Below are 23,959 nucleotides of genomic sequence, written 5' to 3'. Positions count from 1 at the left end.
GTGGTAAGCATTCTAGGAGACTTTCCTCCTCTCACTCTGTTAAAGGTAACTGAATAAACCTCAGCCCACATGGTTGACAATGTCTCATTGTGCCATGTACACCACACTTTCTTGCAAAGATGGTGATAGGACCTGTGACAGGAAGTTACACAAAAAGAAAGAAAGAAATATATCTTATAGCTGTGCATTACTGTATTGACCAGTAACTAGGAAATTCAGGAACATTACTTTCCATAGTCACAAGTTAGCAGGAATATTATGTGCATTTACCATATATTGGAGTGACAAAGACAGACAGGTTAAGAATTGAGAGGATCAGAAAGTTAATGAAGGAGGAACCATTACAGGAGGAGATAGAGAAGTCAAGGATGAGATGGTATGGACATGTTAAGAGAATAGAGGAGAAGAGGATACCCACGAGGATACATGAGATGAAACTGGAAGGAAAGAAACCAAGAGGAAGACCAAGGGACAGATGGCTGAAAAGAGTAGAGGAATGTGTCCAGAAGAAATGTTCCATACGGTGCTGGCCAGAGGCTGGAAACTGTCCAAGATGATGATGATGATGATGAAAATGATGACCATATACAAATTACAATAACTGAGGGAGAGGGATGGTATTATGTTAGCTTTTACTTTCCTTACAGCTACGCATTCTCTCTCATTATACACAAAGGCAAAATCTTAATGTACATGTTTCTGGCAGTAGTTCTCACTGATGTTTTTAAAAAAATTACACGTCATTCTTTTCTTCCAACAGTAAAATTGAAAAATCAGAAGAGTCAATAATGAGTTGGACATAAATGCATGTACTTTAATTGAAAGACAGGTGTAGGAAATAAAAATGAACTTTCATCACATGCAGGAGTAACATAAATTGCATTATTCTACTTAAAAAGAAATGAAGTGAATAAAAGCAATACTCACTTGTTCAGCCCACTGCCCTGACCAAAGTTTTCCACTCTTCATCAGTATAAATCTGTTGTGCTAATTTTTTTACTTCATGTCCCATAAAGTAAACCTCTTCCACACTTTGGGTATCAATAATTCAGCGAAATATGTTGACGTACTGGATACTGAGTAAAAATGCACTTTATGAACACACACTCACCAAAGCCTGTCGCACGTGGTAAAGTTTGAATTCAAACATCGCTCCTAGCAGGGGACGCACCATTAACATCACTTATGCAGGATTCTCCTGCAGCTACACCTGCAGTGCTGTTTTCTTTATCGCCTGAAGGTGACATGCACTGTCTGTCACTCACCTAGGACGTGGTATTACTCTCCGTACAATATTTCAGCACCCTTCCAGCAACTATATTTGTGCAGGTGCTGAATTATTTTTGGTGGACACTGAGTCATGATACCTCCTGCATTCTCGGTAAACTAGTAAAATAAGCACTCGACAGTGTGAACTACACAAACAGAAAGAAACCTACATTTCCTGGCCCATTTTATACTTTTATCATAGTGGTGTAGATTGCTGTTTGCTCCTTAGCCAAAATGACACATTCATTTGGGAGCAAAAGAATAATGATGCCTTAAACAGCTAAAGAACAAGCTTGACATTAACAGCTTGGTAGAAACACACTGTATAAAGAACACGTGAAAGGAAAAGGGGGAGAGGAAGAATATAGTACTAAACATGAATGTTTTTACAATACAAAACTATACAGAAGACATAGTAGCTTACCAATTCTTCTATCTCATTATCACCCAAGTCTAAGCGTTCTAACTTAGACAACTGAGACAAGGATTCTGGAAGCGATTTGAGCAAATTTTCCCTCAACTCAAGTGACTGTAGGCTCACCAAACTGTAAAGAAGAGAAGTTACAAAGCAGCTACAATAATATACCAAAGCTTCAGCATAAATAGTAAATACACGAGAGCAGCCACAGAGAGGTAAGCAATTACTTCTCCTGATGGGATACACAGAAAAATTCATGACAAGAACAGCTGAAATCAAATACAATACTCTTTAAAATGATTTATTTAAGGAACAATGAAGATCTATAATTTTTCCCCACTCCTTTTACTATGTAAATGACTTTTATTCAGAAATTAAGTACACCATAAAATCAAAAGTATCCGGACAATTGTAGAATTCATAAGTTAGTACTCCTGTTGATTTAATGCAAGTTTTATAGCCAATCACAGAAACACTTGACGGTCTCCATCAATCTGTATATGACGACTGCCTGATCTTCATTTAGTTATGGTAGTTTCTTTGCATTTCCCCTTCACAATCACATCACCAACAGTAGACTTGAGCAGCTTATTTCTTAAGAAGAATGTTACCAATTCGAATAATTCTTATACCATACTAATTTCTCTCACCAAGCAACAATTAGTTCAATTTATGTCATTCATAGTGAATGACAGCATTGTATTAAATCACAATGCGTGGTTTTCCTTAAGCAACTACCAAGAACTCACTGTCTATTTATTGCATCACATCTAGCTCTCCATCTATGACCTTGCAAGACAAGTGCTTAAACAAATATGTACATACTAGATAATCCAGTCAAATTCTAATTATATTTATGGGATTTGTACTAAACAATATGTTACAGGGTATTCTCAGTAGTATATACAATGTAATAAATTGAAATTGTGATGTGAGAGTTTCACACCAATCTGAGAGTGGAATACGTGTTCCAAAAATATAACAACCTGGTCTAAAAGCAAGTACAACAAATTTAAGTCCCAATTTCAACTAAAAATTATGAATGATTGCTGCATTTTACTGAAAGTGGTACATAAGACAGATGCCTTGGGTGGAGGTTGAATGGTTACTGTAAACCTATCAGCTCCCAATACATACAGTTAGAATAGAAACATAAATGATAAATTCAAAGGAATAAACAGAACTTTCTGAAACCACAGATGTTAAAATAAAAATGATATTACCAAATCAAGTGGAAATGTCATGTTGCAGCATCGATTCAATGATTTTACAATTTGTCATCCTTGTCTGAAGACCAAGTACAAGTAGTACATGGCATGAAAAATTGCTTCAGAATGCCACAGTCATTCTGTTGAAGTTTCATTCATGCTACAGTAATAAATATATCCTAATGTTGATTACCTACATTCTTTCACCTGCACACTATTTGTGCCTTATAGAAGAATAGGCAATATAAGTAGAACTCATTTACAAGTTGGATAACAAGTGACTTAGTATCTTACCTTCCAAAATCTGGTGGCAGGTTTGTGAGAGACATATCATTGAGGCCAAGAACTGTCAAATTTCGAAGCTGCACAAATCCTGGGGGTAATCTGCAATTGCAGAGAAAATTTATCTCAAGATAACTCATCTCTACAATGTCTTCACATTGAAAGCCATGTGTGATATAAACATATGGTGGTACATATATGCACATCAGTGACACTTAAAATTGTGTTATTCAGTAATATTATCCCTGCAGCAAAAGCAATACTTTTTATTTTAAAAAAATGACAGGAATAAATAAAATTTGAGGAACTGGTGATATCATGAAAAACTTGTTCATTTCGTCCATTTCTACAAACATATAACAGTAAGTTGGAATCATAAATCTGCAACTCTTTAGCTTCTCTTCTGCATCAACTTCAACGTATGAGTGGAATATTTAACAGACCCTCAACAAAGAACAAAAACCCAGGCTTTTATTGCAAATGTTACCTTATTAACAGCAAAAGCTAAGGTCAAAATGTAACTCATTCTAAAGAAATGTGTCTAACAGATGATTTCTAATTTTGTAACATTGGAACTGATGCTGCAGGAATGACAGCAAGACTACTGGACGCGAGTCTTTGTACAGCTCCCTACAGAAAATTTCAATGCAACAGTCCCATCTTCACTATATCAAAAAATTTTCGAAACACACGAATGTATGGTTTTGTGCTGATATGCACTGATAAAATCCTCCCTTGCTTCCAGCTGTGTCAAGAGGTTTGCCACTTAATGCAGCTGGATGTTCAAGAGGATTTTATTGTTATTCAAAATGTCAAACATGTGAGATATTCTACACTGAATATCTGTTGTTGTATGTCTTGCTGTAGGCAAAAACTTTTACTGAACTGAGCTGTCCATCCCCTACTTTGACTCTAAGAGTAATCTGTCAGTTTCTATAAGCAATTAAGCTTGTCACACCAAGTACAATACCTATGACAAAGCATGTACTTTTGTGTACAGATATTGAAAGGTTACTGTAGTAGCAAACATACTCCGATCTGAAGATGGTTTGTCAAAACTGAAACCTTTCAATTTTACAAATACGCGCATCTTGACAGACAATAAAATCATCCATTAACTGCAGAATTTCTCAAAAATAATTCAATAAAAATTTTAAAATTTAAGTTTGCTTTTATTTTTTATTTATTTAATTATTTTTTTTTTCAAAAACTGTCACACTGGGTCTCCATTTTGATCCTACAACAAAACTGTTTTTGTATTACAAACACTGTTCTCAGTAAAGAACTTGTGCAAGAAGAATCCATGAATCTATAGTACATAAACTTCAACACACCAGTTTCTCTGTAGAAAAAGTGTAATTATTAAAACACATGTTGTCTCAATGTTCATCTACTGTCTTTTGTCAAATGGCAGTCTCATCCATTTCCTCGTTGTCTCCTATGATAGGACTGCAGGTAACTGGTGGCAGTGCACCACACTGAATCCTGACTTACTGGATAAGTGCGACCACTGACCAGCTCTATACATTACAGTTCCAAACTCGTCTAGAGCAGCTGCAATCTCCTATTGGTAGATACTAGCTATTTCATGGGTGTTAGTGATAATGATAACCAAGCAATATACTTTGATGTGGTATGCAAATTAAATGTGGGTATTATCTCTGGATTTTCCTCTATGAAAGAACTTTCGTAAATGGAATGAACATTTTATTTTCGATTTTCTCATTTTCTATGTCTCTCCCAGCTATCTATAAATACATTGCCAATAGTTTCACTACACTGATGACCTTATATATTTGTTACCTTAACACATAACTGAAGTTTAAAAAATACAATAAGACACAACAGTACACACTTATTTCAAGATCCTTCCGTAATGAGCAAGAGTCTCTGATTTAGACAACCAAAGTTGACATAATCATCACATAAATCATAAAAACAAAGCTATTGTACTAGCAACTGACAACATGACTACAACAGCAACCACCACCACCACCACCACCACCACCACCACCGCTGCTGCTGCCGCCACCGCCACCGCCACCGCCACAATTACCTTTTGTGCAATCCGAAATTCTCTATTTGAATGATGTTCCTGTCCATCAACTTTGGTCTATGTGATATGCAAAGCCCATTTATTCGCTAAGAATTCACCTAGGTATCTTGTTATTATGCTGCTTTACATCATTATAGCATTTTATCACATTGTAAGGTTTACTGCCAGTTTGCCTTTAAGCAATACATACATAGTACTTTGAAGTGTCAATGAGAATTTGTCACTGGCACACGTAACTCATTAAGAACATCAATGGACTTATATTAAACTACCCATTTGAAATCATCATTGTATGCCTTTAATTTAACCATTTTTCCACTACCTTACACAGCAACTACTAAAATGTGAGTAATTCCACAGCAGTACACTTTTAGGCAGTTGGCCCTAGTATCTTCACTAATGCACTCCGCAACACAACTTTACAAAGTAAAGACATCAGAGACTGCCATAAGCATGCGTAACACAAATCGGCGCTATAGTATTTGTTAGATGTGGGTGTGCAGCAAGTGAGACCACAGTATTTATCAATTTTGTGTGGATGTTTATCTCAAATCAATAATGGTGTCGATGAATGTGTTGTGACCATCTGCCTAAAAGCTTCTCAAATATCAATTCACTATGTATGTACAACATACAGGCCATAACTTCACTATTTCTAATATCTGCCCTTCCCTCATCTGATATATTTCTCGTTTTCTTCCAAGGCCCCTTTTCTTATACGAGATGTCATTTACTGACAGGAACATTGAAACCAATTTCATAAAATCCATTACTTCAGCAGGGGAGCTTTCCATTCTAAGAACTGTTTCAAATTTGAACTGTAAAATTATCTTATGAATGTCTTCTTAAGTGAACATATATATCAGCTTGTTATTCAGAAAGTAAAATGTGGTATTTGCCAATTCTCTTTCTTTTCTTTCTCAGTATTTTCAGGCAGTAATGTCTCCAGCAACAAGGCAACTCTTGTTAACAGGTGTAAAGTGGAATCTCCTTCACCTTTGCCCATGGAAAGTCAAATACTGAGCCACCTTTCAAATTTTCTAATTATATGTCATCCTAATTAGTAAGGCAAATGCTATTCTTCAGCTGCTCCTGGAGTATTAGTTGAGCAATCACTCCACAGCTGCACAGACTGTTTGAACAAGGCAAATGTTGCCTGTTTTACACTTTGGACCATTCAGAGTGGTATAACTCACTTCATCATGTAAGCACGTTGTCCTCAATGAAAAGAAGAATTTGACAGGAGCAGTCTCTCAAACCAGAAAACCACCTTACAGCTGTGTTACACTCTCCCAAAATTATTTTAAATATTTCTCTTTTCTTTCATAAAAGAAAGAGGATGTTCTTGCCTTATATATATTTATCAAAGATCTTTGACAATGTAATATGCGCTTAGGAAAAAAAAAATTCTGACAATTATAGGGGTATACGCTCTCGGATAACACTACAGCATGGTGTGCCAAATCTTGTTCTTTATTCCTATATCACAGTTTCTTCAGCCATCTAAACTTCTTTGCTTAGATCAAACACTACATTAAACAAAACAAACGCAGTGAACGTTACCTGGGTATGGGATTGCTGCTGAAATCAGCCACTTGTAGTGCTCGAAGATTTTTGATATTTTCAGGAATATCAGGAATGTCTGAAACAGAAGGTTGATCGCTCACTTAGTTAAATTACATTACATATGGCACTAAAGCTTAAACGTAGAAAGTAAAACTGAGAGAGGAGGCACACTGACTGAGTGTATGAACTAGTATTCACGTAGAGGCCAATATTCAATTCAGCTATCCTGAGTTTACCTTTTCTATGGTTACCCTAAACCTCTCCCTCTTTACTAGCACTTATCCCACAGTACGGGGTTTATTATTTTCATGATTTGGCAAATTTCCTTTTTATAATTTTGTGGCTCAATGCCCCTCCTGTCACCAAAGTTGTCAGTTGACGACAGGTAGGGAACTCGTGTGCCCATTTATCTGTGAATCATGTAAACTTTTTAGTGTTATCATATTTTAACTATCTGTATATCTTTCTCTGGGATGGAGATCGGTGACCAGCTCAGTGTTTGCACAAATGAGAGTGTGGAAAATGTAGCTTTACTTAGCAGCTTTCAAGAAAATGGCCACATACTTTAAGACGTGGGAGGTTTTCTTCCCTCCCTCGCTCAACTGATGGGATATTAAATCCTTATTCTCCTTCCTACCAGTAAAATAAAATAAAAGACTATATTTATGCTACTTTGTTTACTGTCGAAGTGTTAATAGTAAATTTTCATTTTACACTGACCGCTTAGCCGCAATTTTCACACCCATCAGTGTCAGCAACAGCAAATCCGTAGCATTTCATCAGACTACTGTTAGTAGTAGTGCCATTATGTCAAGTTGTCCACAATCTTAGCTGACACGTAATTTATAAATTAAAAAAAAGGGAGATTTAATTTATAAATGTATGATTTCTTTGTAACAAAATTTTAACGCAGTAGGATGATTTACAAACACACGTTTGATATCTCTTATCCTACGTGCTTTGATGCCACAAACTGTCTACTGTAGATTGCTTTAGCAACTTGTATTTGATGCATTTCAACATTGGAAAAGTAGCTTTCACTAGCCACATCAGCGACTACAGCATTTATGAAATACATGAAATGTAATCACAGTTGTGAATGCAATCAACTATATAAGGGAATGACAACAATGAAAATTTGTACCAGATCAGGACTAGAACCCAGATTTTCTACTTTACATGAATGTTCACCTCAACTGCTTTGGTTATCTGTGCAAGACTCACACCCAAACTGAAACTTCTGAATGTCTATGTTCATGTGTTGCCAGCAATACTCATATGTATATTATGTAATTCCCATTCGGGGGGAGGCATCTTAATTCAAAAGTAGCTTTCACTAGCCACATCAGAGAAGTCCATGCTATTTGCTAGCTCAAGAAACTTACAGTTTTTAATAGTACACTGAATCATTAAATTGTCTGCAATAAAAACAGGTTATACTATTCTTAGCACTGGATGTCATCGTAATCCATTGGTGATTTACTGTCTATTTTTGGAGAACATTAAACTGACACTTAGAAAATAATATCATTGTTGTAATACGTAGCAGCAGCAATAGAAATAGTAGTAGTAACAGTGGTACAGTATTCCGTTTGTGTCAATATACAAACTGGTATTAGACATGTTATGTTATACGAAAATTTATATGTATTTTAAAGTTTTATCCTAATTCACTATTAAAACACGCATTTTACACAATCACTCTCACACCATTTCACTCACTTATTCAGTTGGCGTTTAAATACAATTTTTTTTTATCGTAGTTAAAAATATCAGACGGCAACAACCAAACCATTTGACACCACTGTCCAAATCTAAATACCATTTTAACAGAAAATTATTAAATTTCAAATACAAAATCAACAAAACATGCCTGCATGTCCATAGGAATGTTATATCATTCTTCCCGACAGCGCTGGCTCTGCAATATTGTATTTATCCACTGATACCAGGCAGCAACTTTTAATTTAAATGTTCTCCCCTGTATGGGAATTACATAATATGCATACGAGTACTGGTTGCAACACATGAACATAGAAATACAGAAGTTTGAGTTTGGGCACGAGTCTTGCACAGATAGCCAAAGCAGTTGATGTGAACATTCAGGTAAAGTAGGAAATCTGGGTTCTAGTCCCGATCTGGCACAAATTTTCATTGTCGTCATTCCCTTATATAGCTCAAGGTTGATTGCATTCACAACTGTGATTAAATTTCGTGTATTTCATAAAGGCTGTAGTCGCTGCAGTGCCCATTCCTTCAGATATGCATGCACTTCTGAAGTATCATCATTCTTATTAACAACACAGGTACTGCGACATCACCAAATCTCTTAGGTAGGTTTGAACAAAGTGGTTCTTTAATAGTGGAGGCGACTGACATTTGAACTGCTTGCCATATAACACAGGAATCAATCACACTGCAGACTGTAAAGTACTGCTCATGCAAGTAAAGGACATTTGTAATTTAACTGAGGTAATTTAGACTTATTTACAATCATCGTGAAAAACACACCCTCTAAAAAAAAATAAAAGGAAATCTGCTCTGCGTCATTCCTAATATTTCTGACTTGGAAAAAACACTAAGTCATGAGATGGACTCAAAACTGTACAGCACGCAGTTTGCTTATCAATTGAGACCCCATCCAAAGGACTTCCACATCAATGACCATTTGCCTCCTACAAGGAAGGGTGTCTACGAGGCAAGTAATAAATCTCACATTTTCTGCCACCTGCTTCCCGACAGCTAAGGCGACATTCCTACTTTCATTGCGGATTTATGGAGAGGAATCACGCCAGTTTTCTCGCATGGCCCACTTCGCTCCCACCCATATGATTTCAGTGGAGCTGGAGTCCAATGCCGGTGGTCAGTAGAAAAGAAGTATTGTATTCTGTTCTGCAGAGCACTTTTGAGCAACAGCTGACGTGTGTAATGGACGCTGCTTCTGCTGGAAATGGTATAGTTGTGGGATTTTAACAGTACCTACAATTTGAGTACACTGGGAAGCATCAAGTCGGCTATAACTCTTCTCAATCCATCTATGTCTGCAGTAACATATCCAACCATAACCTATTACAGAAACATAACCACTGTATACTGATAGCTGATATATATTGACAAGCCAAAACTTGTGACCTCTGCCCACCATGAAACTAAGTGATGCGCAGAGAAGAGACAAATGGATAATTGAAACTTCCTGGCAGATTAAAACTGTGTGCCGGATCGAGACTCAAACTCGGTACCTGCGCAGGAGAGCTTCTGTGAAGTCTGGAAGGTAGGAGATGAGATACTGGCACAAATGAAGCTGTGAGGACCGGGCGTGAGTCATGCTTGGGTAGCTCAGGTGGTAGAGCACTTGCCCGCAAAAGGCAAAGGTCCCGAGTTCGAGTCTCGGTCCGGCACACAGTTTTAATCTGCCGGGAAGTTTCATATCAGCACACACTCCACTGCAGAGAGAAAATTTCATTCAGGAATGGATAATTATTCTAACAATGATACGGACCTCAAACTGGGAAATCCACTGAAATTAGCGACTCCAAACAAGGGTAGCTTGTTATGGCTCAGTGCCTGGAAAAGAGCATCTCAGAAACGGCAATCGTGGTCCTCTATTTGTGCATTACTTTCCAAAATATCTATGGAAAGTGGTTGAAGGACGGTGAAGCCACAAGAAGGCGAAAAAGTGTTGGACGTCCACGCCCCGTCATAAAACGTAAAGGTTGGAGGCTTCCCTGTTCGGTAAAGCAGGATAGGCAGTAGTGATCTGTAGCACATCTGATGGCAAGAGAACAATGCTGGTGCAGGTACAAGCCTTTTGGAGCACACAGTTCAGTGTACACTGCTGAACAGTGGGTTCCGAAGCAGGCAACCACTATGTGTGTCTATGATGTTCCAACTACATTGTTAGTTACGATTACAGTGGGTACGGGATTACCAAGAGTGGACCGTAGATCAATGGAAACGTGTCGCCTAGTCTGATGAACCACATTTCGTGTCCGATTTCACTCTCATCCACGCAAACGATTGCTGAAAATGAACACCACGCCACGGACGCAGGAGTATTATGCTATAGGGGACATTTACCGGTGCTTCCACAGGACAAGTGGGAGTAACCAAATGCATCATGACAGCTGTGGACTACAGGAACATCCTGCATCCCTTCATGTCCAACGCCTTTCCCAATGGCGAAGGCATCTTCCTGCACGATAACTGCTCATTTCTGAAGACCAGTATCGGGCTACAGTGGTTTGGAGAGCACAATACTGGACTCTAGTTGATGTCTTGGCCATCAAATTCGCCTTACCTGAACCAGATGGAACACACTGGGACGCCTTTCGGTAGCCAGGGGACCGCCCACAAACGCCGGCTCGTAATTTACGTGAATTACATGACCTGTGTGTAGCCGTCTAGTGTCGCATATCTCCAGAAACCTGCCAAAGTATTGTAGAATCCATGCTACGCGGGATCGCTGTTGTATTGCATTCCAAAGATGGAGCAACGCGTTGTTATGCACCTAATCATGTTTTGGTCCGTCACTGTATTTGGAGATGTGGCCTATACTGTAACACCATTCGCTGTGCATAATAACCGATTATTATACTCTGCCAGTCACGATCGACATTTTCATCAGCAAACGCTAAACGGCTGAGTCGAAAATCACGGAACTACTTGTTGACGCTCACCCGTTTTCTTTGCAGTACACCCTTCCGAAAACTGCGCCGAAACGTTGACATTCTTTCTATATAGGAATCGCAGTAGCATGTTTCAGAAAGGATTTTGCCCTGTTGTGAACACAAGTTCATTTTACTGGCTAGTGTCGTTACACGCCAACGGCCAGTTTCCACACGCCTACTACATTCTCAGATATCAGGAAATCTGTTTTATCCATTGGCGCGCGGTGTACTCAGCAACGTCATAGCGCGACCTAGCCTCCGACTCTGAAATTCCCTGCCTCTACAAAAGCAAAGACGCCGTCACGAATACCAAGCATAGCTCATGAACAAAGCGGCCTGAATGATAATACGGAACGGATATGCGTCATGATCACCTACTGTTTTCATAAACTAGGGCCTGGTGATCTGAAATCCTATACAAGAGCTAGTCTGAATGGTGCCCAACCAGTGTTGGAATAATCGAAAGACGGTGGATCGTCTCGTTTTGCTCCCCTTATAACAATTTTGTAATACAATGCTCCCCTTATAACAGTTTTGTAATACAATCATACGAAAATCGTGTTCGTGCTGCGAATACTACCATTCTGTAGATGACTTGGCAATTTATGCCCAAATGATTGACTGTCATGGGATTAAGTTATCATCATTACATTATCATGATACTTGTAACCGCTAGTGACCTTCGTGGATTTACAGCCTACAAACCGTCACGTATACTGAGGACCATTAACCGCAAATCATCTGAATAGAGGATTATAATGTCTCTCACGACAAGGAAACAAAGAAAACTGTATTAACTCAACACGGAATCGAAACGTACGCATTTTTGCACACAATGTCTACAGCTTGACCATCCCGTTACAGTTACGATCAGCAAAAATTTCCCTGTCATGAGACGATGAAAATGTTTGTATCTATATCTAATAACATCTTATTTTATTTACAGAAAAGCTTTCATGTTCGTCTTGGAACAGGCCTAGAATACAGACATGAACATTAATATTAGTAATACTGTAGAAAATAATTCCTCTTCCGTGTCTTCTCATAAAAATCAGAAAAAAATACATGTTATATTTCAATCGCGTCAGTACTTAACCGAATTTATAGCTGCCTGCGATTTTGGGTTGTCACTTCTTTTGCTGGCAACTTTGTGTGAAATCATTGTCACATTGCTCATACTACCAGAATGGCTCTGAGCACTATGGGACTTAACATCTTAGGTCATCAGTCTCATACTACCAGAAACTATAGACATGTTAAGTGTAAAGGAAATACAACTGGAAACTGACGCCAAACTCTTGATTTGCAACTTCATACTTACCCACTGAACATATAAGTTCTCTGGGAGTACAGAAAGTAGAAAGAAAAGGAAGACAGAAGGAACAGACTTCCCCTTTGTCGCTTCCTCGAGGCCAATAGGGTACTAGTGTCGGTTCTAGATTTAAAAGGACGATTACCTCAAGATAATGGTATTTAATGGGGGCAGATAACGTGATTTAAAAGGACAGTACATATCCAAGGCCAGTTCTAGCTGAGTAACGATGATCTCTCAAAATCACTGATAAGGTCTTTCTCTGTCGGGTTACACGCTTAGGCTACTTATGTTCGAGCTCACCCCCCCCCCCCCCACCACCACCACCACCACCACCACCACCACCACCGGCAATTATTCAATGTTACCAAGGGGAACCCCTGTCCTACCTGTGCGGTTTCGGCACTCCCGATACCGGTCACATGATCTTGTACGGCATAAAAATGGTGGCAAACCCGTCCCACATCACAGCTAATGGGAACTTATTAAAATGGTGGGAAGCCCGTTCCCTCCCCCACCTGGTTTTATAACTAGAGCACTTGTGTGGGTGGCTTCATTCTTGAGCTGTGCGCTATAGGGAGAGAACTAGGGTATGGTTATTTGTTACTAACAAATTAATGTTATTATGATTACATTCAGTCGTGTTGCTTAAGATATAGGGAGAGGACGAGGGTGTGGGTATTTGTTAATAACAAATTACATTTAACATTACGCGTTATTCGTCATTCGAGGCACCAGTAGAGACCTCACGGAAGCAGATATGAATGTAGTCTCATACTCCATTTTCCAATATTATTCAGCAAATTTTGGTGTTTTCTGCAATTTTTGCGCTTTTTTCATGTTTTTGTTTACAAATATTCGTATTTTTCCACAATTTAACCATTTTTACGTGTTCTTCCCTATTTTACGTAATCTGTGTATTCTCACTGTAAATTACCGCATCAAATTATTTAACAACAAATACGCTGTTGCAACGACTTTAAATGTTAAATACCACAATAAACATATAAAAAACTAGATATCAGTTTCTCTTTGAATTTGTATACGTTTAGGACGAACAATGGGGTACATTTTAGCGTAGCAATATGATCAGAATCTCCACCACAGCAAATGCTTTTTGCTTATGATGATTATTTGTGCCAGTGGCACAAACCTTCGGGTAAAGATCATGGTGACAACATTTCCAGCCATACCTTCTCAATCTGCACGTAACGTGGATACCCCATGGCCACAAGGTAGAGTGTGAGAGTGGATCCGGCAACGCAAGCAACATGCAATTTTTTATGCACAGTGTTACTCTTCAGACCAAAAAAACATACCAAGGGTAAGAATTTAGAGGCGTACATTTATTAAACTATCAGCCCTGGTGTCAGTAAAAAATGCAAGACGCCACTCCCAAACGAACAGTACAACTCCCGGCAAGTTTATAGAAGAACGTTATAATGTTACTCTAGAATGGAGGGTCATCCGTTATAATGTATAGACGACTTTGATATCGTTTCAAGTACTAACAACACGCGTGTTTTTGACGAACTAATATGCACAGTCTAGACTTTTGCCCTCCCTCAATTCTTGCTTACGCCTGAGCTTGTGCAGCCTCTGTAGAAGTGAAACATTGATAAGAATTTATCAACAGCACAACATTGTATAATCAAATTCCACATTAAATAATTAAAATTACAGACGGATAGGCAAGATTTTGCATTAGACCTCCACCCATCAAACACAGTGTAGTCGATTATTCGTATCGGTAGCAAAAACCTTTGAGTAAAGACCCAAGATAGCAGCTCTTTTGGACATACCCTCTACGCGTGGGATAATTGCAATCCAATTAAACTATATTTTGTATGTGTGCTGCGACATGGATACCACAGAGCAAGAGACATAGTGGATGCGAATTTCTTGTATGAATAGTATCACTGGACACACCAAAACACGTGATAATGGAGGAAAATCATTTTAACGTTCTCCAGGTCCATTATATAACAAGATTGTAATTGCTTATTTTAAAAAATAACCATGCATGACAGTAAAATCTTAAACATAAAAAAACCGTAGGATTAGAACAAGAGCTTGCAGGCTGGCAGGTAGAGCTATTGAGAAGCCTCAACAACTCAGTAACGGCAGATCTAACGTTCCATATAATAGCGATGAGGGATGGACAGAAACAAAGCTAATAGCATTTCCCGACTTCTCTGTCTCTCCAGTGTGTGTTAACTTTCCTCCCAACTGTATATATATCGAAAGCAGTCTATTTCCAGCAACTGATACTTTGGGAGAGAACATCGAAAAAATGGTTAGAATTAAGATAAATGGTTTAAAAATTAGACCAACACCAATCACTACTGTTAGACGCTAATATAAGTCTGTTGTTGTTGTGGTCTTCAGTCCTGAGACTGGTTTGATGCAGCTCTCCATGCTAATCTATCCTGCGCAAGCTCCTTCATCTCCCAGTACTTACTGCAACCTACATCCTTCTGAATCTGCTTAGTGTATTCATCTCTTGGTCTCCCTCTACGATTTTTACCCTCCACGCTGCCCTCCAATACTAAATTGGTGATCCCTTGATGCCTCAGGACATGTCCTACCAACCGATCCCTTCTTCTAGTCAAGTTGGTCCACAAACTTCTCTTCTCCCCAATCCTATTCAATACCTCCTCATTAGTTACGTGATCTACCCACCTAATCTTCAACATTCTTCTGTAGCACCACATTTCGAAAGCTTCTATTCTCTTCTTGTCCAAACTATTTATTGTCCATGTTTCACTTCCATACATGGCTACAGTCCATACAAATACTTCCAGAAACGACTTCCTGACACTTAAATCTATACTCAATGTTAACAAATTTCTCTTCTTCAGAAACGCTTTCCTTGCCATTGCCAGTCTACATTTTATATCCTCTCTACTTCGACCATCATCAGTTATTTTGCTCCCCAAATAGCAAAACTCCTTTACTACTTTAAGTGTCTCATTTCCTAATCTAATTCCCTCAGCATTACCCGACTTAATTCGACTACAATCCATTATCTTCGTTTTACTTTTGTTGATGTTCATCTTATATCCTCCCTTCAAGACACTGTCCATTCCGTTCAACTGCTCTTCCAAGTCCTTTGCCGTCTCTGACAGAATTACAATGTCATCGGCGAATCTCAAAGTTTTTATTTCTTCTCCCTGGATTTTAATACCTACGCCAAATTTTTCTTTTGTTTCCTTTACTGCTTGCTCAATATACAGATTGAATAACATCGGGGAGAGGCTACAACCCTGTCTCACTCCTTTCCCAACCACTGCTTCCCTTTCATGCCCCTCGACTCTTGTAACTGCCATCTGGTTTCTGTACAAATTGTAAATAGCCTTTCGCTCCTTGTATTTTACCCCTGCCACCTTTAGAATTTGAAAGAGAGTATTCCAGCCAACATTGTCAAAAGCTTTCTCTAAGTCTACAAATGCTAGAAACGTAGGTTTGCCTTTCCTTAATCTTTCTTCTAAGGTAGTCGTAAGGTCAGTATTGTCTCACGTGTTCCAACATTTCTACGGAATCCAAACTGATCTTCCCCGAGGTCCGCTTCTACCAGTTTTTCCATTCGTCTGTAAATAATTCGCGTTAGTATTTTGCAGCAGTGGCTTATTAAACTGATAGTTCGGTAATTTTCACATATGTCAACACCTGCTTTCTTTGGGATTGGAATTATTATATTCTTCTTGAAGTCTGAGGGTATTTCGCCTTTCTCGTACATCTTGCTCACCAGATGGTAGAGTGTTGTCAGGACTGGCTCTCCCAAAGCCGTCAGTAGTTCTAATGGAATGTTGTCTACTCCGGGGGCCTTGTTTCGACTCAGGTCTTTCAGTGCTCTATCAAACTCTTCACGCAGTATCTTATCTCCCATTTCGTCTTCATCTATATCCTCTTCCATTTCCATAATATTGTCCTCAAGTACATCGCCCTTGTATAAACCCTCTATATACTCCTTCCACCTTTCTGCCTTCCCTTCTTTGCTTAGAACTGGGTTTCCATCTGAGCTCTTGATATTCATACAAGTGGCTCTGTTTTCTCCAAAGGTCTCTTTAATTTTCCTGTAGGCTGTATCTATCTTACCCCTAGCGAGATAAGCCTCTACATCCTTACATTTGTCCTCTAGCCATCCCTGATTAGCCATTTTGCACTTCCTGTCGATCTCATTTTTGAGACGTTTGTATTCCTTTTTGCCTGCTTCATTTACTGCATTTTTATATTTTCTCCTTTCATCAATTAAATTCAATATTTCTTCTGTTACCCAAGGATTTCTACTAGCCCTCGTCTTTTTAACTACTTGATCCTCTGCTGCTTCACTACTTCATCCCTCAGAGCTACCCATTCGTCTTCTACTGTATTACTTTTCCCCATTCCTGTCAATTGTTCCCTTATGATCTCCCTGAAACTCTGTACAACCTCTGGTTTAGTCAGTTTATCCAGGTCCCATCTCATTAAATTTCCACATTTTTGCAATTTCTTCAGTTTTAATCTACATTTCGTAACCAATAGATTGTGATCAGAGTCCACATCTGCCCCTGGAAATGTCCTACAATTTAAAACCTGGTTCCTGAATCTGTCTTACCATTATATAATCTATATGATATCTTTTAGTATCTCCAGGATTTTTCCATGTATACAACCTTCTTTCATTGTTCTTGAAACAAGTGTTAGCTATGATTAAGTTATGCTCTGTGCAAAATTCTACCAGACGGCTTCCTCTTTCATTTCTTAGCCCCAATCCATATTCACCTACTATGTTTCCTTCTCTCCCTTTTCCTACTGTCGAATTCCAGTCACCCATGACTATTAAATTTTCGTCTCCCTTCACTAACTGAATAATTTCTTTTATCTCATCATACATTTCTTCAATTTCTTCGTCATCTGCAGAGCTAGTTGGCATATAAACTTGTACTACTGTAGTAGGCATGGGCTTCGTGTCTATCTTCGCCACTATAATACGTTCACTGTGCTGTTTGTAGTAGCTAACCCGCATTCCTATTTTCCTATTCATTATTAAACCTACTCCTGCATTACCCCTATTTGATTTTGTGTTTGTAACCCTGTATTCACGTGACCACAAGTCTTGTTCCTCCTGCCACCGAACTTCACTAATTCCCACTATATCTAACTTTAACCTATCCATTTCCCTTTTTAAATTTTCTAACCTACCTGCCCGATTAAGGGATCTGACATTCCACGCTCCGATCCGTAGAATGCCAGTTTTCTTTCTCCTGATAACGACGTCCTCCTGAGTAGTCCCCGCCCGGAGATCCGAATGGGGGACTATTTTACCTCCGGAATATTTTACCCAAGAGGACGCCATCATCATTTAACCATACAGTAAAGCTGCATGTCCTCGGGAAAAATTACGGCTGTAGTTTCCCCTTGCATTCAGCCGTTCGCAGTACCACAACAGCAAGGCCGTTTTGGTTAGTGTTACAAGGCCAGATCAGTCAATCGTCCAGACTGTTGCCCCTGCAACTACTGAAAAGGCTGCTGCCCCTCTTCAGGAAACACACGTTTGTCTGGCCTCTCAACAGATACCCCTCCGTTGTGGTTGCAGCTACGGGACGGCTATCTGTATCGTTGAGGCATGCAAGCCTCCCCACCAACGGCAAGGTCCATGGTTCATGGGGGGAGGAATATAAGTCATGTAGATAAAATGCGTGCTACCCGTATTGTGCAAAGAGCCCTTTTATCCTTTATCAGCAAATTTCTCATGATTTCATCTAAAGAAGCGTCAATATGTGATCAGTATGTACCGCCTTTCTTTTATTTACACTGTATCTAAATACCTTACGATTCTAAATACATTTTCGACTTGCCTCTATTGGGAGAGAGAACACACTATTCGGAATATAAATAAATAAATTTACCGTTTCCCCTGGTTTAACAGTGGAAATATGGTGCATTCTACCTCTCCCAAAACATTGGAGCTGAAAGCCATATGTATTTGGAATCCTAAATTATTTGGATGCAGTGTGAAATGGTGTGATTCCACACATGAAAAGTGATACACACGGATTACATATTGACGCTGCTACAGATAAATCCTGAGAAGTTTGCTGATAGAGGGGTTCTGTGCAAAACACAGGTAGCACACATTGTATCTACACGACTTAATTAGCATCTGAAATGTTGTTCAGTGTTTGTCTAATTTTTAAAATAATTTATCTTACTTTTAACTATTTTTTTCGATTGTTCTCTCCGGTAGTATCAGTTGTGGAACATACATGTCTGCCGCTGCTGAACTGAAGGCCTCTCAATAGCTCTATCTGCCAGCCTGCGAGCTCCTGTCATGACCGTACGTTTTTTTAACATATTACCGTCATGCACGCTTATTTTTTAAAAAAACACAAAAATCACATGGTCTACAACTCGTCCTGGAGTATCAACGCGCGCGCGCACACACACACACACACACACACACACACACACACACACACACACACACACACACACACATAAATAGTTTAAGTGGATTGCAATTACGGAACCACTTGAACGGAATGACCAAAAGTGCTGCATCTTGGGTCTTTACTCAGATTTATGCTACCGATATGAATAACTGACTATACTGTTTTTGACAGGTGGGGGGTCTAATGCAAAATATTGCTGATCTGTCTACAAGTTTAATTAGTTAGTGTGGAAATCGGTTACACAAACAAGTCCTGTTGATACAGTATATTCATATAAAATAATGTATAGTAAGACGTTTACTATTACAGAGGGTGCACACGCACAGCGATAAGTAAGGATTGAGGTCCAAAGTCTAGACTGTCCACATTATTTAATTAAATCACGTTTCTTACTTCCACTAAAAACGATTTCAAAATCATCGATACATTACGAAGACCATCCATGTTACAGTAACATACCGTTCCTACATACAGTTGATGGGTTGGGACGTACTGTTCGCTTCGAAGTCCTCCTCGCATTTTTCATAGACATTAGGGTTGATAGTTTAGTAAAAATAAGCCTCTAAATTTCCTCCTCTAGTGTGCAGAGTAACACCAGGCATGCAACAAAATAAACACAAGCATGCTGTTTGTAGTCGCTTGATCCACTCCCACACTCTACCCCATGGCCCTGGAGTATCCATGACGCAGGAGACACGAAATAGTGTAATTGGATTGCAAGTCCAATCAGATTTAGAAGGTATGAACAGATCAGGCTAGGAAGTGCTGTCATCATGATCTTGACCAGAAGGGTTTTTGCTACTTGTACAGATAATCCTCAGCAAATAGCATTTGCTGCTAGTGGACATTCTAATCATATTGCTATGCTGAAACGCATTCCAGTGTTTATCCTACACATATGCAAACACTAAGACAGTCTGAGGTGGAATCTAAACCTGCATCTTCTGGATGATTAAAGTAAATATGGTTGACTTTATGGAAGCACGTACATTCCATGTAATCAGGACTGATAATTAGCAATAAAACTACGCTCTGTATGTCTATGTTTTAATTTCATGTGCAAATCGATTACATGAACTACAAAAGGCAGGGATGCTGAGAATTTTACTGTAAACTATTATCTTCGATGTGATCATGCTAAGCATCTGGATGAGTATTTCGCATAAGCGAATCATGTTTCTAAATCAGTATGGGATGCGTATGTCTACATTAGTATGTTACAAACTTCGTTCCTTTTCCATAATTATTTCTGAAAGATATCACGTTATTACTGAATAAGTAATCATTTTTACGTCCCATGTCATTATCGAGAGATTAGACCACATAAAATTTGGTGCTAACGTTTACGCACAAGAAGAGAGAGGACTTCCTGGCACATCTACCCACGGCACGGTAACACACACCACTACTCAGATCGGACTTCCTCCTCTTGCTCCCAGCGCCTGGTATGGCGTGGTTACGCCACGGCCTGTCTGGCTCGTCCGTAATGTCACTACAGGAGCGCCCTCGCTGCCTCGCTAGCTGCCTACTCCCACGGCTTGCGGACCACCACCTGTAGCTTCCGCAGCGCTGCACTAACGTCACTTCGACATTTTCTGGCTCAAATGGCTCTGAGCACTATGGGACTCAACTTCTTAGGTCATTAGTCCCCTAGAACTTAGAACTAGTTAAAACTAACTAACCTAAGAACATCACACACATCCATGCCCGAGGCAGGATTCGAACCTGCGACCGTAGCGGTCTCGCGGTTCCAGTTTGCAGCGCCTAGAACCGCACGGCCACTTCGGCCGGCTTGACATTTTCTGTTTCGGGTTGTAGCGACAACTTGCTCCACATTATCCAAAGCGTTGTGGGCACTCGTCGCTATTGCTAGGAAGCGCTATCAACTATGTATGTTCTTAAATTTTGTAACTGTCTTGATATCTACACGGTAATTTGTTTTGGAGATAATGTCCAATATAGGAGTTCCTAAACACCATCCATATTTGCTGATGGTACTAATGTAACCCTCTCTGTAACTAACATAGAAAACCCGTAGTCAACAGCAGCGAATTCTATGTGAAGTCTTCAAGAATGATTCAGTAAAATCAAATATATTGTAAATGCAGGAAAGAAAAATGGCGATTCCTCTATCTCGTCAAAAATATCTCATGTCAGTATTTTCTCGGTATATAGGTCAGTAGGATTTGAAATAGTATACAAATGAAAATAGCTTGCCAAAGAGACTCAAGTGGATGATATGGTCTGAGAATATCAAAATCTAAAACAAACAGTGACGCAGACATATCGCGGGCGATTGCACTCACTGACTCTCCTACGGAATCATCATCTGCGAAAATGCCAGTCACAGGATAAATGTATTTAGAATGAAAACAAAAAAACTACGAATTTGTAGCCTTAAAAATTGGCTCTTGTAACCTTCACTTTACTTGGCTTGCTGTTCTACATACTTTTGAGTTTATTTATCCACGAAAGTGTCTTACTCGCTAGGGAGTACCTTATGGAAACATGTAAATTACTGCAAAATAGACTGCCCGCATCTCGTGGTCGTGCGGTAGCGTTCTCGCTTCCCACGCCCGGGTTCCCGGGTTCGATTCCCAGCGGGGTCAGAGATTTTCTCTGCCTCGTGATGGCTGGGTGTTGTGTGCTGTCCTTAGGTTAGTTAGGTTTAAGTAGTTCTAAGTTCTAGGGGACTGATGACCATAGATGTTAAGTCCCATAGTGCTCAGAGCCATTTGAACCATTTTTTTTTTTTTTTTTTGCAAAATAGACTGCACGTTTTGTCATGGAGATTATCATCCAACACCAGAGACAAACGCGACAAGAGAGGCGTTATGTTAAAATTTCACGAGTTTAGGATCCTCGCAGAATCATCCAAAATGTAGCTTCTTGCTATGTACAATGAAGTGACAAAAGTCAAGTGATAGCGATGTGACATATACAGGTGGCAGTACTATCGCGTACATAAGGCAGGAAAGGTCAGCGCATTGGTGGAGCTGTCATCTGTAATCGTGTGATTCGTGTGAAAAATGTCCGATGTAATTACGGCCGCGCAACTGCAATTAACAAACACTGAATGAAGAATAGTAGTTGGAGGTAGACGCATGGGGTATTCCATTTCGCAAATCATTAGGGAGTTCAATATTCCAAGGTCCACGACGACAAGGGTGTGGCGAGAACACCAAATTTCAGACATTTGCCTCTCACCACGGCCAACGCAGTGGCCGACAGCCTTCGTTTACCGGCCTAGAGCAGTGGCGTTTGCGCGCAATTGTCTGTGCTAGCAGACAAACAACACTGCGTGAAATAACCGCAGAATCAATGTGGAACGTGCAAAGAACGTATCCTTTACGACAGTGCGGCGAAATTTGCCGTTAACAGACGCGAGTGACTTGGCTAACAGTACGACATCGCTTGCAGCGCCTCTCCTGGGCTCGTGACCATATCGGTTGGACCTTGACGCTTGCAAAACCGTGACCCCGTCAGATGACTCCCGATTTCAGTTTGTCAGAGCTGATGGTAGGGTTCCAGTGAGGCGCAGACCTCACGAAGCCATTGACTCAAATTGTCAACAAGGCAATGCGCTAGTTGGTAGTGGCTCCATTATGTTGTGTGGGATGTTCAGCTGAACACATCATTGACTGGAAATGGTTATGTTCGGCTACTTGAAGACCATTTGCAGCCATTTATGAACTTCATGTAGCTAAACAACCATTTCATGTCACCGGGCTACAATTGTTTGCAATTGGTTTGAAGAACATTCTGGAAAATTCGAGCGACTCATTTGGCCACCAAGATCGCCCAAAATGAACCCCATCTAACATTTATGGGACATAATCGAGAGGTGAGATCGTGTACAACATCCTGCACCAACAACACTTCAGCAATTATGAGCGGCTGTAGGCGGCAGTATGCTTCAATATTTCTGCAGGGGACTTCCAACGATTTGTTGAGTCCATGTCACGTCGACTTGCTGCACTAAGCCGGGCAAAATGAGGTCCTCCACGATATTAGGAAGTATTCCATGACTTTTGTCACCTCAGTGTACGAGGTCTGTTAGATAAATATCCGACCTTTGACCGGAAAAAAACTAGGTTACCTCGTGCGTTGGATACCTAATCACCGTCAAAAATTAGTTCCCTTGGGGAGTTCAGCTCGGCTAGCGTTGCTGCCATCATGTCCTCTCTTGTCTGCAATCGCGTTCCTTTCAATGGCCTCTTGAGTTTGGGGAACAGCTAGAAGTCGCAGTAGAGCCATATCAGGAGAGTAAGGAGCCTGTTGAAACACGGGAATCTGGTTTTTCGCCAAGAAAGTCAGAATCAAGAGCGAGGAATGTGCTGGAACATTGTCGTGGTGGAGGTGCCAATTTCCTGTAGACCCCAAGTCCGGTCTCCTGCGCCGCAAACATCACGTAGGCGACGGAGGCCATCCCTGTAGTACTCTCTGGTGATTGACCCTGTGATGCGCAAAACCACGGGAGTAACAGAAAGCAGTCGGCATCACTTTGATGTTTCTGCGTATTTGGCTCTCCTTCTTTGGTCTTGGTGATGCGAAATGCTTCAACGACTAGGATTTAGTTCCCAGGTCGTAACAGTACACCCTGGACTCTTCGTCAGTGATTATGCTGTTCAAGAAGTCGGAGCCACTGTTCGTGAAGTCCAGCATGTCCTGTGAGACTCCCAACACGAAGTTGCTTTTGCTCTGCCTTCAACAACTTCGGCACGAATTTCGCCGACACTCTCTTCAT

General features: G+C 40.0%; 1 protein-coding gene across 8 annotated transcripts in view; it reads right to left on the bottom strand.

The window, feature by feature from the left end:
* LOC126253889 (protein lap4) overlaps positions 1 to 23,959 on the bottom strand; it is a 564,085-nt gene that overhangs the window by 293,573 nt on the left and 246,553 nt on the right. For all 8 annotated transcript variants that reach the window (XM_049955263.1, XM_049955269.1, XM_049955268.1 and 5 more), the window contains exons 3-5: positions 6,797 to 6,875; positions 3,190 to 3,279; positions 1,694 to 1,814 (exon numbers count right to left, since the gene is read on the bottom strand). In XM_049955263.1, coding sequence (XP_049811220.1) covers positions 1,694 to 1,814; positions 3,190 to 3,279; positions 6,797 to 6,875 — 290 coding nt within the window. The remainder of the gene's footprint in view (positions 1 to 1,693; positions 1,815 to 3,189; positions 3,280 to 6,796; positions 6,876 to 23,959) is intronic.

This window comes from Schistocerca nitens, chromosome 1 (assembly GCF_023898315.1).
Source record: "Schistocerca nitens isolate TAMUIC-IGC-003100 chromosome 1, iqSchNite1.1, whole genome shotgun sequence".
NCBI lineage: Eukaryota > Metazoa > Arthropoda > Insecta > Orthoptera > Acrididae > Schistocerca > Schistocerca nitens.
This window is presented reverse-complemented; position numbering and strand designations above follow the sequence as displayed.